Genomic DNA, 16,447 nt, shown 5'->3' on the forward strand with positions numbered 1-16,447 from the left:
ACCCCGGGTGCCTTTCTTGTGTTTATCTTCAACAGTTTCTCCTCCACTTTACTCCCAGTTATTTCAAGATTCTGTAGCTTACTGCTAGAGTTGAATACACCTCTGGCATTCCCCTTGCTGAATAACTCCTCATGTGTGAATGTCGATGCAAAATATTCATTTAGTTTGTTAGCTACCTGAGCAAGATCATCAACACTTGACCCATCAATATCAAGTGGACCAATCTGATTCATCCCCTTCCTTCTAGAGTTTACATAAGTAAAGAACTCTTTGATGTTTTTCTTTGCATCCCTTGCCAAGGATTTCTCGTAATCTGCCTTCGCCTGCCTAACCTCCTTTGTAACTTGGTTGCATATCAACTTGTATCTATCATAGGCTTCTGTGTCGTGTTAATTTGTAAGTATCCCATGCATTTTTTTTCTCTGCCATATGCCTCATTAGTTCATCTGACATCCATTTTGGCCTAAACCTTGAACATATTTCTTAGTTGGTATGTAAAGCCTAGTAGCTTCCAAGATAAGTTCTTTGAATGCTTCCCATTTTGAATTTGCTGTTGGTAACATCATCAGTTGGTCTCACTGTATAGAATTTAAATACTGTCTCAGTCCATCGTAGTCGCCTTTACGGAAGCAATAACCCTTCCCTTTACCCCTAATGGTAGTTACCTCTTTGAGTAAATCCCACTTCAGCACACTGTGATCACTGCCACCTAGTGGTTCATTTATCTGCAGATTCTTAATGCATGAAGAATCACTGCTGATAATCAAATCCAGAGTATTACTCCCTCTAGTTGCCTCCCGAACATGCTGATGTAGAAAACAATCATCCAATAAATCCACAAAAGCCTTGCTAGTGTGTGAGTGACCAACCCACAAATTCCAGTCAATATCTGGGAAATTAAAATCCCCCATTATAAGACTCTCTGATTTACTGGCCCACTCTATTTCCCTGTACAGTTTCTTATTATACTCATCAGAGTCATTAGGCCTATAGCACACTCCTACTCTCAATTTTGATCTCCCAATGCTTATGTCACACCAAACTGACTCAACACTGCACTGTCCAGCGATGTCGACTGGCTTCACTTCCTTGGTTTTTATGTGTTTCTTAACTAATAGCATAACTCCAATAGCATAATAGTAGAATAGATGGAAATTTGCCTTTAGCGAGCGGGTGGTTAATTGCTGGAAAAAACTTCCATCTGTCATTGTGGAATTCGATAGCTTAAATAAATTCAAGGAGGAACTGGACAAATTTTTTAGAGAGAATGATTGTGTGAATTTTTTATTTATTTATTAATTTTTTTTGGCTGATGCTACATAAGCTGCTTCCTTGCATCACATGCCTCTATTACTATTAAAGTTGAAATATTTCGAATAGCTTTCCACACTGATTTCTCACCATCAGTAAGGATACATTCAAACTGTTGTCTTTGAAACGTTACCTTATTTGTGGACCATTGAAAATGCCTGCCTTAATCTTCTCTGTACTAAGTCTTGGGAATTTCTCTTGCAAGTATGTGAATGCAGGACCATTCACTTCCAAAGCCTTCACGAAATTGCTCACGAGCTCCAGTTTGATGTGCAGTGATGGAAGGAAATCTTTATTTGGATCTACCATAGGTTCAAATGCTACATTCTTCATTCCAGGTGTTAATGATTTTTGTTGAGGCCAACTCCTCTTCTCGTAGTGTATATCCTCAGCACGACTATCCCACTCACAGAGAAAGCAACAATAGCATTAGCATTAGTAGAGGCTTTTGCAGTTCTAATAAAGTGGCGATTACCTTTAAATCTTCACATATCTGCCACTCATATTTCCGATAGTGTATGCCTAAGAGGATGTTCTCCATGTTTGCATATATTTCCTTTTCATGGACAATTTACACAAGAGGTATTGAAAGCAGCATATTTCCATAGTGTAATAACAGTCTTAAGGCTAATCTTAGAAGCATCTATAAATAGTCACCATTCTTCAGGAACATGCATCATGTTCATTGCTGTCATAAGACCAGGCCTGGCCAATCCATGGCACACCACATTATTTTTATGTCACTGACTACATCAGCAAGAAATCATTCACTAGCTGCACTAGGCACGATAAATGAGAAATATAATACTAGACCAGTTGTACTTCCCCGAATCCCCACCATTCCTTCCCTTCTTCAAACCGGAAACTCTGTAGATGGAAGTAATTGATTTACAGTGCAACAATGAATTAAAAGACATTCACACCATGACATCAAATCAACTTTTACAACACATATGCCGACCGGGCTAGCCGGGTGGGTAAAGTACCTGCCCGGCAACCCAAAGGTCGCGGGTTCGATTCCCGCCTCGGGCTTGGATCAAAGTACTGCAAAAACCTTGGGAGGTGCAATATGGCCACAGAAGCCACTGCGCCAACAACTACCAAATCAAAAAAAAAAAAAAAAAAAAAAAAACAACACATATGTGACAGTGGAAAAGTATTCCAAATTCAGATTTTTTGCACAAAAAATTGTGAGCATCTTCAGATTCACATACATTTGTTAAACTTTCTTTTCAAAAATAAAATTTATCAAAAGTAAATCTTGAGCTTCAATAACAGATGAAAAATCAATTCATCTGTTATTGACCAATATTGAAATAGATTTTAAAAAATTGAGTAATTGCAAAGAAAAGCAAATATCTCATTGATGTAGATATATAATGAAAATGAATGAATAAAATAAATTTTTATGGCATTTGATTTTTTATTTTTAAAAGATTGTTTTATTTCAAGTGTGGCCTGATGAACTAGAAAAAATTGTAGTTCATCAAGGTGGGCTGCAGAATGATTTCGGTTGGCTAGGCCTGCATTAGATCATCAACATCCTTAAAAACAGTGAGTTCACCTTTTGTTTGATAGAATTTATCATAATCTTTATTTCGAGTATGAAATGTTGTCACTTTCACAGGATGATGTAGAAGATTCCACTGTTGTAGCCTCAAGGCCAAAAGCCCTACCTTATTCTTTGGCAGTTTGAGATCCCTGACAAGGTCATTAAGCTCACTTTTTTGTGATCTTATGTGGTTCGGAAGGATAAAGGTTTGGACAAAATGGTGCATCCCTCAACGTAGACAGCTGCTGTAATTCTTCGTGTATATCAAGTTGATGTTCATCAGTGTCTTCATCAGAGTGTACAGAAAAAGTCAGGTGTTCAGGAATAGGTAGCACTTCACTGTGAGGCACAGGACGAATTGCAGATGGTACATTTGAATACGTCATTGTCCACTTTTTCTTCACTGTCATCCCTTTTCTAAAGGAGGCACCATACAGAAGTAACAGTCTGTGACGTGATTTGTATCATGGGCACTGCGAAAGGCATAAAACATCCCTTTCGATTCACCCATGCATTGAGTTTTGATGAACAGGTAGTGCAGCACCTGTGTGGAGCCCAGTTCTTGACCTGGTCGCCTACTTTACACCCAAGGTACAAGTAGTCCTTTTTTATGGCTCGAATTAAGGAACACTTTCTTGAAGCTAACGTGACTTCTCCACATACGTAACAGAAGTCATCCGGACTATTCACACAATTACGGGGCATATTAATCTTACACAACGTAAATACCGCACAAAAAGTAGGAATCTCACAGAGAACTGTTAACTCGAGAAAACCCGAGAACAAATCACCCAGTAGCTAGCCGTATGCGAGGATTACTGCAACAGAGTTGAAGACTCATTTGAGGTGACAACTTATCACATGATGCAAAGTGAGAGGACAGTTGCCGACCATGTGATAAGAGATGTGTGGTACTGAAACTGCGGCGTTGAGAGTTCTGCTGAGAGCTTTTTTTTCTCTCCCCCCCCCCCTTTGGTAGTTATTGGCGCATCGGCTTCTGTGGCCATAATGCACCTCCCAAGGTTTTTGCAGTACTTTGATCCAAGCCCGAGGCAGGATTCGAACCCGCGACCTTTGGGTTGCCAGGAAGGCGCTTTACCCACCCAGCTAGCCCGGTCGGCCTGCTGAGAGCTGCAATTGATAATATAGAGTAACTCACTAATATTAGACCCCAGCTGTAATTCGAAAACAAGAGCCAATAAAAGTGATTTTTGTGTTCAGCAGCATAAAATTAGTCAAGACTGGGTGTTTTTGTAACATTTTACGTGTTGACCAGTGTTATTGCATAACCGAATTAAAGAAGTCTGTTCTTTATCTAGTGAGATCTCATAAGTGCCAGAATGACTTGACAAGGCCATCTTCATTAGGAAGGTTGAGGACTATGGATCAAAATGATTAGCATTAGTAGAGGCATATGATGCAAGAAAGCAAGCTTATTCAGCATCAGCCAAAAAAAAAAAAAAAAAAAAAAAAAAAACACCACTCCCATTTCACCCCTCCGTTCGCTCGAAATACCTGTCCAGTTGAGCCTTAAATTTGTTTAGGCTATCAACTTCAACAACAAGTGTTGGAAGTCGGTTCCACCAACCAACCACCCGCTGGCCAAAGGCAAATTTCCGCACATCTATCCGACATCCGTCCTTCCTCAATTTGAATTTATGCCCTCTGAGCTGATTATTCTGAGCAAGAATTTTGGTTGGAGCCATTTTGATCAAATTTCAATCCCCCCCCATATGGCAGGGGAAGGTAATGTTTTGATCTCCTCTTCCACAAACTACTTGAAACCCCATAGTACTAGGAAGTAATTTCCATCAATTTTTTAGATCAACTAGGATACCCCCTTGCCTCTCCTCCAGGTCAGCAGCATAAGAATCTTGAACTTTTTTTTCATCAAAAATGTTTCAAAATGTTAAAACACATTTTAATAAGGAGTTGAACTCTAAAATAAAATTATTCAAAAGAAATATGCCACTGAGCTACCTTGATAATACTGAATTTTTTTGCGTGATGCCAGATACTTTAATTAATGTAACTAATCAATTTTTAGAATTTTAGAGGGCCAACAACGTTAAGTTTTTCTGTTTATACTCCAGGAAAACCAAAAGATCAGAGGAGTTTACAAGATAGAGAAAATACAACATTTCAAGAAATCATCATATTTAGTATTCACATGAGCTTGAAGTCACTTAAAGTGTGCATTTCTGTATCCTTGTGCTTAATCACTCAGCTACAGTGGCTGTTCTAAACATATAAGAGGTTTTCTACTTCTGTTTTGATGATTTTATTCTTGTCATTTATCAGGGATTTTTGGCTTTATTTGATCAAAATATATACTTCTGACCAATGATATACAGAAAAAAATCCTACAGAAAAAACTGTTTCAGCTGAATTCTGATGGGATTCTTCTGCTTGCTCAGATTACGAAACTGAGGGGGCATAAATTCAAATTGAGAAAAGACAGTTGTAGAATAGATGTACGGAAATTCGCCTTTAGTCAGCGGGTGGTTAATTGCTGGAACAAACTTCCATCTGTTGTGGAAGCTGATAGCTTAAATAAATTCAAGGAGGAACTGGACAAACTTTTAGTGGGAATGGTTGTGTGAAATTGTTTTTTTTTCCGCTGATGCTACATAAGTTCATATGCTTGCTTTCTTGCATCACATGCCTTTATTACTACATCATTTTGATGAATACGTTTTACAGGATGCTTCTTCAATTTATGAGACCTCCGTAGCCAACGGCCAGGAGCACACGCTCTTTGAGTAGACCATGATTCAAGCCCTTGACCACTAAATACGATCAATCTGCCAATTTGCACTGGACCAGCTTGGCAAATTATGGTCCATTTCCCTCAACATTAATTGTTGAGGAGGCTTACATTCTGCAGTGGATTGATAGTGGCTGCTGCTTTTTCTAATTGAGGCTTACCTGTGTATTTCTATAATTTTAAATTTTATTCTGTGACAAGCAATGACCCCCATAAGCTATAATTTGAGAACTTTTCTATAAAAGTTTTATAGTTTCATTTTTCTGCTCTTATTACATGGCTTTTGACATTAACAAGATATCTTAGTGACTTTGTGTGCTTCTTTAATGCTGCACTGATCCCTAGAATGAGGCAACTCATAACCCTTAAAAGATAATTAAATATGAATTTTCCTTAATTTGGACAAAAGGGATTTTTTTTTCCTTTTTTATAATCACTAATTAAATGAATTTTTGATTTCCAAACATTTAATAATGACATCTTACTTGATCATTCTCTTGGTTTCACTGAGAAATCCCCTCTGCAAGAAACTCATCGCTATATAAATTTTACATCTGGCAACCGTACACGGCTCTCCCATTTTTAGGGCAATTCTCATTTGATGAAGGGATATTGCTCCAGCCTGCTCTGCCTAGTTTGAGACCAATTTTACATATAATTATGATTTAGCTATGTGGAATTCACTAAAAATAATTACAAAATATTAAAACAACAGTTCTATTTGTATAGCTCGATTTAGTACTTTCTATACAGGGTAATTCTTAATTATATACAATCCTTTAATGACAGACAAATTTAAGTCTACGTCTGCTCAGGGCAAGGTAACAGATCATGTATGGATCCTTGGGCGTATTGGTTTTTTGTTATTTTATTCTAAGAATGTGGCCCATGTAGTTTAAATAAATGTGGTGCAATGCATAAAACATGATACAGGTTGTCTACCATAAATGTTTTATTCAATTTTCAAAGTTGTTATAATAAATACTCAAAATAACTACTATCACTATGCACACGTACATTTGCAAGTCACAAAAAAAGAGAGACACTTTTACCAACACCAATTCACACACTCTTTCTCAGTGTCCACAGTGCCCAATGCAGTGTACTGCGTGTAGATAGTGGTCTACGAAATTCAACTTTGTGGACCACTATCCAATATGTATACCTCCGTCACAACTGCTCACATGAATAATATGTGAATACATATAGAATTAATGGGTTACTTTCAAGAGGATGGTTGTTTAAAATAAAGATATACCCAGGAGACCAACTTGTACCTCATATGGCTATTCTCTTCTGAAAATTAAAATTCTTAAATTCAGGAACCATATCCATTATGAAGTTCAGTATGTCTATAGACAGAATGTCCTATTAGAAATTTGAGACTATAGGAACAGTAACAAAGAGAATTTCTTTTGACTGCATATTCTTCTCATAAAAGAATAAACAGGTTTCTTAAGGAACATATACCACATCATGCATGCAATTCATTCTTTTACTGTCTTCTGCATTTGCTGTATACGGTGATGACTAAAATGATAAAAAGAAGTGTGTATGTGTGTGTACTGTGGCACTGCCTTTTTTAAACTTTTATTATGCAGTGGAGTTTTGCTGATACCTGAATTAAACTAGTTTAGAAACGTGAAATATAATATATACATAGCTGCCTATTGACTTTTAAAAAGCTGGTGATCCAATAATTGAACTTTTCGGAAAAACCAGAAAACATCGCACTGCACTAGAAATTAAATTTCACAGCAACATACACATTTCATATTAAAATACAGCCAGGTCAGTTTACCAGTATGGCATGTTTTCAAATATTTGCTTACCTATAATTTTTCCATCTGTGGGTTTTTGTTTGGATTGTCTGTTAGATATCGACTGATTATGACTGCTTCAAGAAAGATACTATTGAGATACTACTGAAGAACTTTATACATTTTTTGAAAATTGTTGTGTATTGCAGACTTTGCATGTCTTCAGTAATGGTGAGTCAAAGTTTTGTTCATAACAATGGCACTACTGTTCAGCACTACTGTTTCAAAACTTTGCCAGAAGGAGAAGATATGAACTCTTATTTTGTTTTTCTCACCTGGCTGAATATCCTCTCAAAGTCAGCATCACTGCCACAAGGAATTATTAAAATAGCAAGGCATGCTTGCCATTTTAATATACTTTATTATATTTTAAGATACTTAGGATACTTTATTATATTTGAAGCTTCCTTGTGCTCTCCAACCATGAACCATTGTACTTCTTTCATAATTTCTGGTAAGTTCTCGCACTGAAATTGACAAAATCAATTAATTTCAATTTGGTTAAAAAATTTGTCCCCAATAGCACTACTGGACGATGAATTGGTTCTCTAAATAAGGTTACGTTTAAGTTAAAGTTAAATAGTATTTAACTTGATGCCTCCAAAAATTCTGTTAGGCAACTTACTATCTATGAATTCTGTGATGCTAGCAGATTTTCACAAGTGTCATAAGGAAGCTCTCTTTGGTCTTAGGAATTCATGACAGAAAATCAGCTGGCTGCCAAACTAAGTCTGTAATTTATTAAATTTATTCATAAATAAAGCTTCTACTACTAGTGTATTAAATATTTGAAATTGTAACACTTTACTGGATTGTATAAGCACACAAACCACTTGAATAGTACACATACCCTTGTATAAGGCAATGGCCAGGCCACACCTTAAGTACTGCATACAGGTCTGGAGCCCTCATTTTAGTAAGGATGCAGAGTTGCTAGAATGAGTACAGAGAAGGGCAACCAGATTGGTGAGAGGAACAAAGGGGTTCCCTTACCAGGAGAGGCTTAAATTCTGCAAGTTGCAGAATCTGGAGACTAGGCATCTGCGAGGTGATCTGATTGAGGTGTACAAGGTCTTGAATGGTTTGAGCAGGCTCAATGCAGATGGGATTCTTCCGCTTGCTCAGATTAAGAACCTGAGGAGGCATAGATTCAAATTGAGGAAAGACAGTTGTACAATAGATGTGCGGAAGTTTGCCTTTAGCCAGCGGGTGATTGATGGAACAGACTTCCATCTGTTGTTGTGGAAGTTGATAGCTTAAATAAATTCAAGAAAGGACTGGGCAAACTTTTGGAGTGAATGGATGGGTGAAATGGGAAGTGTTTGGTTTTTTTTTGGCTGATGCTGTATAAGCTTGCTTTCTTGCATCATATGCCTCAACTAATGCTAATGCTAACATTTGTGGAAGTGCACAACTTTTTTTATTATTATTTATTTATTTTTTTTATTGTATGTACAAAATGGCTTACAGTAAAGTATTTGCATCAACCTATTTTGAAGTTCTTCATGTATTGTTTCTGTACTTCTCTCTTTGGTCTTTTGTAATTGATAAGGAAGGCAGTCTTTAATAATTTATTGATGGGAGGGCAGTGTTTCAGTTAGTATTCAAGACTATCAGAATTGCAAGCAAGTTAGAGAAGCTGAAAACTGGCAATTTATTTTCTTTTAAAATAAATCTTTAATGATACTAGTTTTTAATAAACTTTTAAGTTATTAATCTTAATTGCTTTCTAAATTGAGAGCAGATATTATCCCTGGGTCAAAAAGTATGTGTTTCATTGGAAATGAAAAGCCTGCAGATTAAAGTTTGCTTTTTTAATTGCATTTAAACATATTTTTATTACTTTTTTTTTTGTGAAAGAAAAAGATAAAGAACTTCTATGGCACCAACCACAAGAACTCCCCGACTTACGTAAGGGTTGCGTAATTTCCCCCATGCTTGTGCAGCACTCTCAACTGTGTTTGCTGAATTGATTGAATCAAAAAAGAAATGTTCAACAAACATGTAAATAGAATTATTTATTTCATTTATTCAATTTTTTATCTCATGTGCAGGAAAAATTACAAAAGTGTGCAATTTAAAAAAATTTCAAATTATAAAATTACAAAAAAAGAGAGGAGACAGGGATAACATTGGTAAGTTTAACCTCTCGAGCATCATTGCAAGAATCAACATCTTCAGCTGATAAGTACGCCACTGCAGAGGTCGAGGGCGAAAGAACATATTAATGGATGACTGGACGGTGGCTTTTTTCTTTTCATCGTAGTCTTTGTAGCAAGCAAGCATATCATTCACCCATCTGTTAACTTTTAAGAATTGTTTGCTGTCAGGATCCATCTTCTCAAATCTCACCACTGCCGATGCAATTTCATTTTTGGTTCATCTTGAGCTTTGTCAGCATTTTCTTCTTTCACTATCAGTGCCTGCAAGTCAATAAGTTCTTTGTTAGATAATTTCTTCTCTTCTTCTTCCTCTATTAACTCCTCCACGCCTTTGGCATCAACCTCCACCTGAAGTAGCTCTGCAACCTTTACAATCTTATCTGCAACCACTTCATATGATTCGTCTTTGTGCCGTGGGCATATTTTCTTCCATGCACCATTTAAACAACTTTTAGTAATTTCCGCCCAGGCCTTATTAAGACTAATAATAATGTTTAAGATGGTGTGGTAAATATTGCAAGATTGCCAAAAGTCTAATAACGTAAAATTTTTCTCTCATCGTCTACTGCAGACAATACCTGAGCAAATGTGCATAAATAGTATGCTTTTAAATTTGAATTAACATCTTGATCCATAAAGTTGATTGAGTGAAGTCGTGTTTGGTGGCAGAAATATGACTCTCACGTTCAAATTGAAATCATCTAGATGAGTAGGATGTCCAGGAGCAGCATTATCTAATAGAAGCAAATTGAAACGGACACCATTGTCTTTACAATATTTTTCAACCTCGGGAAAGAAGCAGCATGCTCTCTGGTTTGATCGGAAATGCATGGGTAGGTTGGCTTTATTGATGCCCTTAAATGCACAAGGATTTCCAGAATGGTACACAATGTTGTTGTTATTTAGTTTTTAGGAGCATTAGCAACTAAGGCCATATTGCTCCGGGGATATGCGGTGGTCATTCCCTGACTGACCTTTCTGCATCCTCCATATTTGGTGGGTCACGGGCTCGAATCCCAGAAACAAAAGCATGGCCTCTTTTGAAGCCTTGAAACCTGGCATTGTATTTTCCTCTTTGGCAATGTATGTTCAATCCGGCATTTTTTTCCAATACAGAGCAGGCTCGTCAATGTTAAAAATTTGCTGTGTTGAATAGCTGCCTTCATCAATAATTTTTTCCAACACATCACAAAATTTCTCTGCAGCTGCAGAATCAGCACTGGCGACTTCAGTTGTTTTAAACTTCAGCGCAATGCTTGAACCTATTAAACCACCCGTTGCTTGCCACGAACTTGAGTTGGGGTTCGCCGTAACTTATCTTTAATATCTTTATAAATACTTGTTGCTTTTGCTTGAATGGTCATTAGACTCAGGAGCACTCGCTTCTGAATCTGATTTTCCATCCGTATTATTAACAGCTGTTCCATCTTCTATATAGCACCTGAATGCTGTTTTGTGATCATTGTTGATCTTAAGTGTGTTGATCCTTTGACATGTTCTTTTATACGCACACTGTCCTTTAAAATAGTATTCACTGTTGAAGCAGCGAGACCTAATTCCCTTGCAATAGATGACAAACTTTGTCCTGCTTCATACTTAATCATTTTCATCTTCATTTCTAAATCAATTTTGTTTTGTTTCCTTGCACTACCACCACTTGCACTTTTTGTTGGTCGCTTTCCCTTCATCATTGTAATATGTAAATAGGAGGAATGAAGAGAAGTTTCTGAAAATTTGTTTTTTATATGATTGAAGATTTCAGTGAAGGGGAACACATTTCACCATAATACCATAATGTAGAAACCCACACAATTGCAGTTATCGGTATAATAGCAAATGTGATAAAATCGAGTTTACTACCCATTTATAATTAGATGCCCTAACAGAAAAGCCCAATAAACCAGAGAGTGCAAATTGTTTTTATTGTTTTTTGGTCATGACGTCCAGAAATGTGTTTTAGAAAAATATCACAAAGGCATTCAAAATCAATTCTTATAATGGGAACATATGATAACGATGAAAGGGTAGTGCAATTTCCATTATAAATATGACCTTTTAGAGAGATAAACAGCTTAGTAATGTAACAAAATTTTCAACTTCGAAGGACTTGGAACGAATTACAAAAAGAAACAAAAAAAAAAAAAACCTGTGTTAATTGGGTTCACATTACGATATTTTCATGATACCTCCATTTATTCATACGGGATGCAAAATAAGTTTCCACGATTTTTTTAAATTTGCATCAGCCTGCAAAAACTTACATAAAGTCAAATTTCCATAAGTTGAGGAGTTCCCGTATATTATGATAAGACAGAGGAGGGGGTAAGACTGAACAAAAAAGATGAATTATCCTGTAAACCCCAAGAGTTGGCAGCTATGTATACAGCAGATAGCTAAATAGATAGATTTTTCTAAATGAAGAGTATGTTAAGTCTCTTGTTTATGAATGATTGATTAAGCATGAAATTTTTCATTAATGTTTTCTATTTCATAAAACAATGACAGTTTCCATAGCAGATTATGCCTCTATACCAACACATCGCCTGAACTATACACCTGTCATCTGCATTGTTTTGTAACGGTTTTCTGGTTGTTTCAGAATAGCAAGAATAGAAAACTAAAAACCTTTCTCCTTAAGCTTGATGGTAGTTATATCTTTAAGTAAATCCCACATCAGTACACCGTGATCACTGCTGATAATGAGATCAAGGGTACTGCTCTCTCTTGTTGCCTCTCTAACATGCTGCTCTAGAAAACAGTCGTCCAATAAATTCACAAGTCTTGGTAGCATGTGAGTGACCAATCCACAAGTTCCAGTCAATATATGGAAAGTTAAAATCTCCCATTATAAGACATTGTGATTTATCTGCCATCTATTTCTCTGTACAGTTGTTTGCTGTACTCATCACAGCCATTCAGCCTATATACACTCCTATTCACATTTTTGTTTTCCCAGTGCTTATGCCACACCAAACTGAATGAACATTGCACTGGCCACCCATATCAAGTGGATGCAGTGCCTTAGATTTTACCTGATTCCTAACTAAGAGCATAACCCCCCCACCCCTGTACTGTCCTGTCTGTCTTTTCTGTGTGGATAGGTGGCATAGTGATGGTTGTGTTAAATGCTTATGGAATTGTGCTCTTTTTTTTTTTTTTTTTTAATGTATAAGCATGGTTTAAAGAGTAGTTATGTTTATAAAATATATGACATGGATAGAGATAACTTCAGTGAGTCATAGGATAAAATTTTATTGCAGGTATTGAAGAGACACACAAGATATTGGTGTTTGGAAATTGTCTTCAAACTTTAAGAGCGACATATATAGACCATAGCCTCATAGGCTTACCATAGACTCAGAGGATTTTCCCTTGTGAAAATTCCCATAGACTTTACATTGTCCCATTGAAATAACATTACGCAAAATGGAGCCTTATCTTATTGCCTTGGAAATTTACTAGCTGTGGGGTAGCCCCCTTTAGGGAGAAGCCATTACATATTTATATGTCACTATATATTGGGAATATATCAGTCTTTATTAGTTAGATTTCACATTTACATTTCGGAAAAGTCCCATACGTTAACCTGGAGCTAGTTTTGGGCTACTTTTAAAGAAACTTAAAGTGGGTAAAACTCTCTTAATTTTGGAGTTGAGCATCTTACTTTGGAGGAAAAGAATCTACTTGAAATTACTCATTTTGTAAATAATTTTGTGGCACCCCCTGTCCGTTAGGGGCTGAGACCTGTAAACCAACCTTGATGAATTCTTCAACTCTTATGCAGATTTCATCCCGGGTGGGGTAAAGTGTCTATATCAACATATATTGTTAAACTGTTGAAATTAATTGGTTGTTGTCTTCTGAATTACTTGTTTAATAAACATAATGTCAGAAGAAGACCGAGATATTACTTGGTCCCCAGGAATTTGAAGCATTTTCATCTTCTGTTGATTTTGCAACAAAACAGGTATCTCCTTTACTGGTTTTCAGACACCAGTAAAGCGTAAAGGTAAAAGGAAATCAAAGACCTCTAAAACTGTTACAAAAGGGGAAAAAGACAAAAATAAACTTAAAACAAAATTGGATAAAAATAAGACTTTGAATGATGAAGAAGATAAGAACAGCTAGTCTCTCGTTAAAGAAGTTCGAGCTAGTACAGCCAAGAACAGTGAGGGCTATGCAGTTCTTGTCTCCCCAAGTGGTACAGGGGATAAAATAGTTAATGTTTGTAGTAGGGAGGACCAAGAGATTTCTTTTATAGATGGTTTGAACCTCGGAGGATCATTCCATGCCACGGAGGTGTATGTGACATTGGCTAAGATAAGAAGGGCTTTAGGAGAAAAAATGTCTAAAGATTCAAGTAAAATAACAAAACCAGAGTCTAATAGAATTTATGGTCTCTGGGCTGACGCGGAGGCGGTGACCACAGCTTTGGTTGTGAACAATGAGTGCCTTAAGGTACGCACTTGGGATCTGGGGGAAGAGTGCTTCTCAGATAAAAGAAATGTTAGATTGCCAGATTGAACTTCATAAGAAGTCTTATGCAGAGGTAGTGTGGCAGGATCTCAAGTTGGTTGATCCTGTTGTCAACCAGAATAAACCAAGATCCAAACAGAGGACTGACAGTGCAAGTCGGGATAGATCCTTATCAGTTCCTAGAGGTGTGCCTGATCCTCAGAATCTGATTATTTTTAGACCTACTGACTCTTCCTTGAGCTCAAGTCAGGATATAAAGCAGAAGGTGACAAGTCATTAAGCGTGATCACAAGGAGATGATAGTAAAAGGTATCCGTCTCCTTAGGAATAGGGGGATCCTTGTGGAGACCACAAATTCGGTGGATGCTAATAGGATCTCTTCTGGCACAGCGGTTTTACCTACCCTAGAGGATTAGCTCTCGAGAATTTAATTTCATCCTACAACTTAAGTGTGCAAAACTTGCCTGACAAGCCGTTCACATTCTCTACTGTGAATGGCAAATCAAACATCTATGTCACTTACCACGGTTAAAATAGATGAACTTCTAACTGACTGGGATGTTATTCCAAACCTTGTGAATAGCGACCACTGCACTATTGTATTTGGCTTGAAGCCTCCACAGCGATATAATGATTCATAGCCACACGATCTTAGACATTTCTCAATGAATACCATTAAATGGAACAAATTCAGAGATTACCTTCTCATTATTTTCTCTGCAGATGTTGTAGATAGTTTGAATGCTATGACGGCAATGGAATTTAAAAATTTCGTCCAGATCCAGCTGTATTTGGCAATGGAGTACTCAGCCAAAAGAAAGCAGACAAGAAGAACTTCTGTTCCTTGGTGGACTTAAATAACCTGTGAAAGCAAGTTCAACAGGCTAGAAAAGAATTCCAGTGACATAGGCATCTTTCTGCCGAGGATGTTCGGACCTTCAGGGAAGCTTACAGTACTCTAAGGAAAAACTATCAAAAGGCAATTTCCAACTCAAAAGAAAGCTGTTGGAAAAATTTTGTAACGGATATAGAAAATAAAGAACCACGGGGCTTTCTCTACCGGATATCAAGGAACAAAATGGCTTGCGGAGATGTTTATAACACAGTTAAAGTAGATGGTCAAGAGGCCTCCGTAGCCGAGTGGGCAGGAGCGGGAGTGCAGTAGCACACGCTCTTTGTGTAGACCGGGGTTCAAGCCCCTGACTGCTGAATACGGTCGATCTGCCAACCCGCACTGGACCAGCGTGGCAGATTATGGTCCATTTCCCTCAGCATGAATTGTTGAGGAGGCTTCCACCCTGCAGTGGGTTGATAATGGCTGCACTTTACTTTTTTTTTAGACTCAAGACTGGATGTTACGGAAGGATGATATGGAAGTTATATAAACGGAACTCGTAGATAATATTCGATACTGAAAAATATATATAGCATTATAACTGTGTTGGGATACAAGTTTAGGGTTATAATTTTGTACTGAAATTGAAATTTTATTGAAATTAAATTGAAATCATGACTCAGACCAGAGCAGCAAAGCAAAAGGCTCAAGCTAATGGGAGTGCTGTGGCCCAGGGGAAAACTGAGGGGAAAGGGGCAGTTGCCCTCTGAATCATCACAGCCTTTTAAAATGCACTGCTTGCTTGATGTTTGTGGAGCAATCGGGTATGGGACATGATATTGCGGGAGATGTCTTTGTGTGCGCGATGTAAGGAGTGTAAGGAAATCAGGCGACAACTCAGCATTGTTATAGGCCTATATGAGAGCTTGAAGGACCTAAATTGAGGAGCCCATCAAGCTCTCAGCTGCCCACATCAACACCAGAGCTTGCACTTGGTCATCAGGCAACACAGTGGCAACCCCCAAGGCAGAATGCACTGGTCCCACAGGAACTAGTAGTTGTTGGTGACTCTATTGTCAGGGAAACGGGGAACATGGTATGTCTGCCATGGACAAAGGTTGATGACCTTGTCGAGCGGATATCATCTTTTAAGGGCACAAAAGGTCATATAGTTGTCCATGTTGGCACTAATGATATTAAGAGTAGGAGACCATCAGAATTACTTAACAAGTACAGGTCACTGTTGAAAAAAAAAAAAAAGCCATGAATTAGGGTTGAATTTGAAAGTGTCTGCAATTCTGCCCAGACACGATATAAGGAAGTATATGATGAGAGCCTTGTCGATCAATTCGGCCCTGGAAAGATTGTGCAAGGCTCAAGGGGTAGAATTTTTTTCAGCCTGGTCTGTACTTGTTAACAGGAGAGACTGCTTCTACAGGGATGGGATACACTTAAATAGAAAGAGTGCAAGAATATTTGCTAATGCTATCGAGGAAGTGTTAGGTGGGGTGGAAAACTGCTAGA

At 37.5% G+C, this 16,447-nt stretch overlaps 1 protein-coding gene across 1 annotated transcript in view; it reads right to left on the reverse strand.

Moving 5' to 3' along the window:
• The window catches only part of LOC150080806 (uncharacterized), a 76,332-nt gene that overhangs the window by 26,950 nt on the left and 32,935 nt on the right, over window positions 1-16,447 (reverse strand). Inside the window, exon 4 of the mRNA XM_090380825.1 lies at window positions 6,116-6,261. Coding sequence (XP_090236951.1) covers window positions 6,116-6,261 — 146 coding nt within the window. The remainder of the gene's footprint in view (window positions 1-6,115; window positions 6,262-16,447) is intronic.

This window comes from Mastigoproctus giganteus, chromosome 9, assembly GCF_048544385.1.
Source record: "Mastigoproctus giganteus isolate SK-2022 chromosome 9, ASM4854438v1, whole genome shotgun sequence".
Lineage (NCBI taxonomy): Eukaryota > Metazoa > Arthropoda > Arachnida > Uropygi > Thelyphonidae > Mastigoproctus > Mastigoproctus giganteus.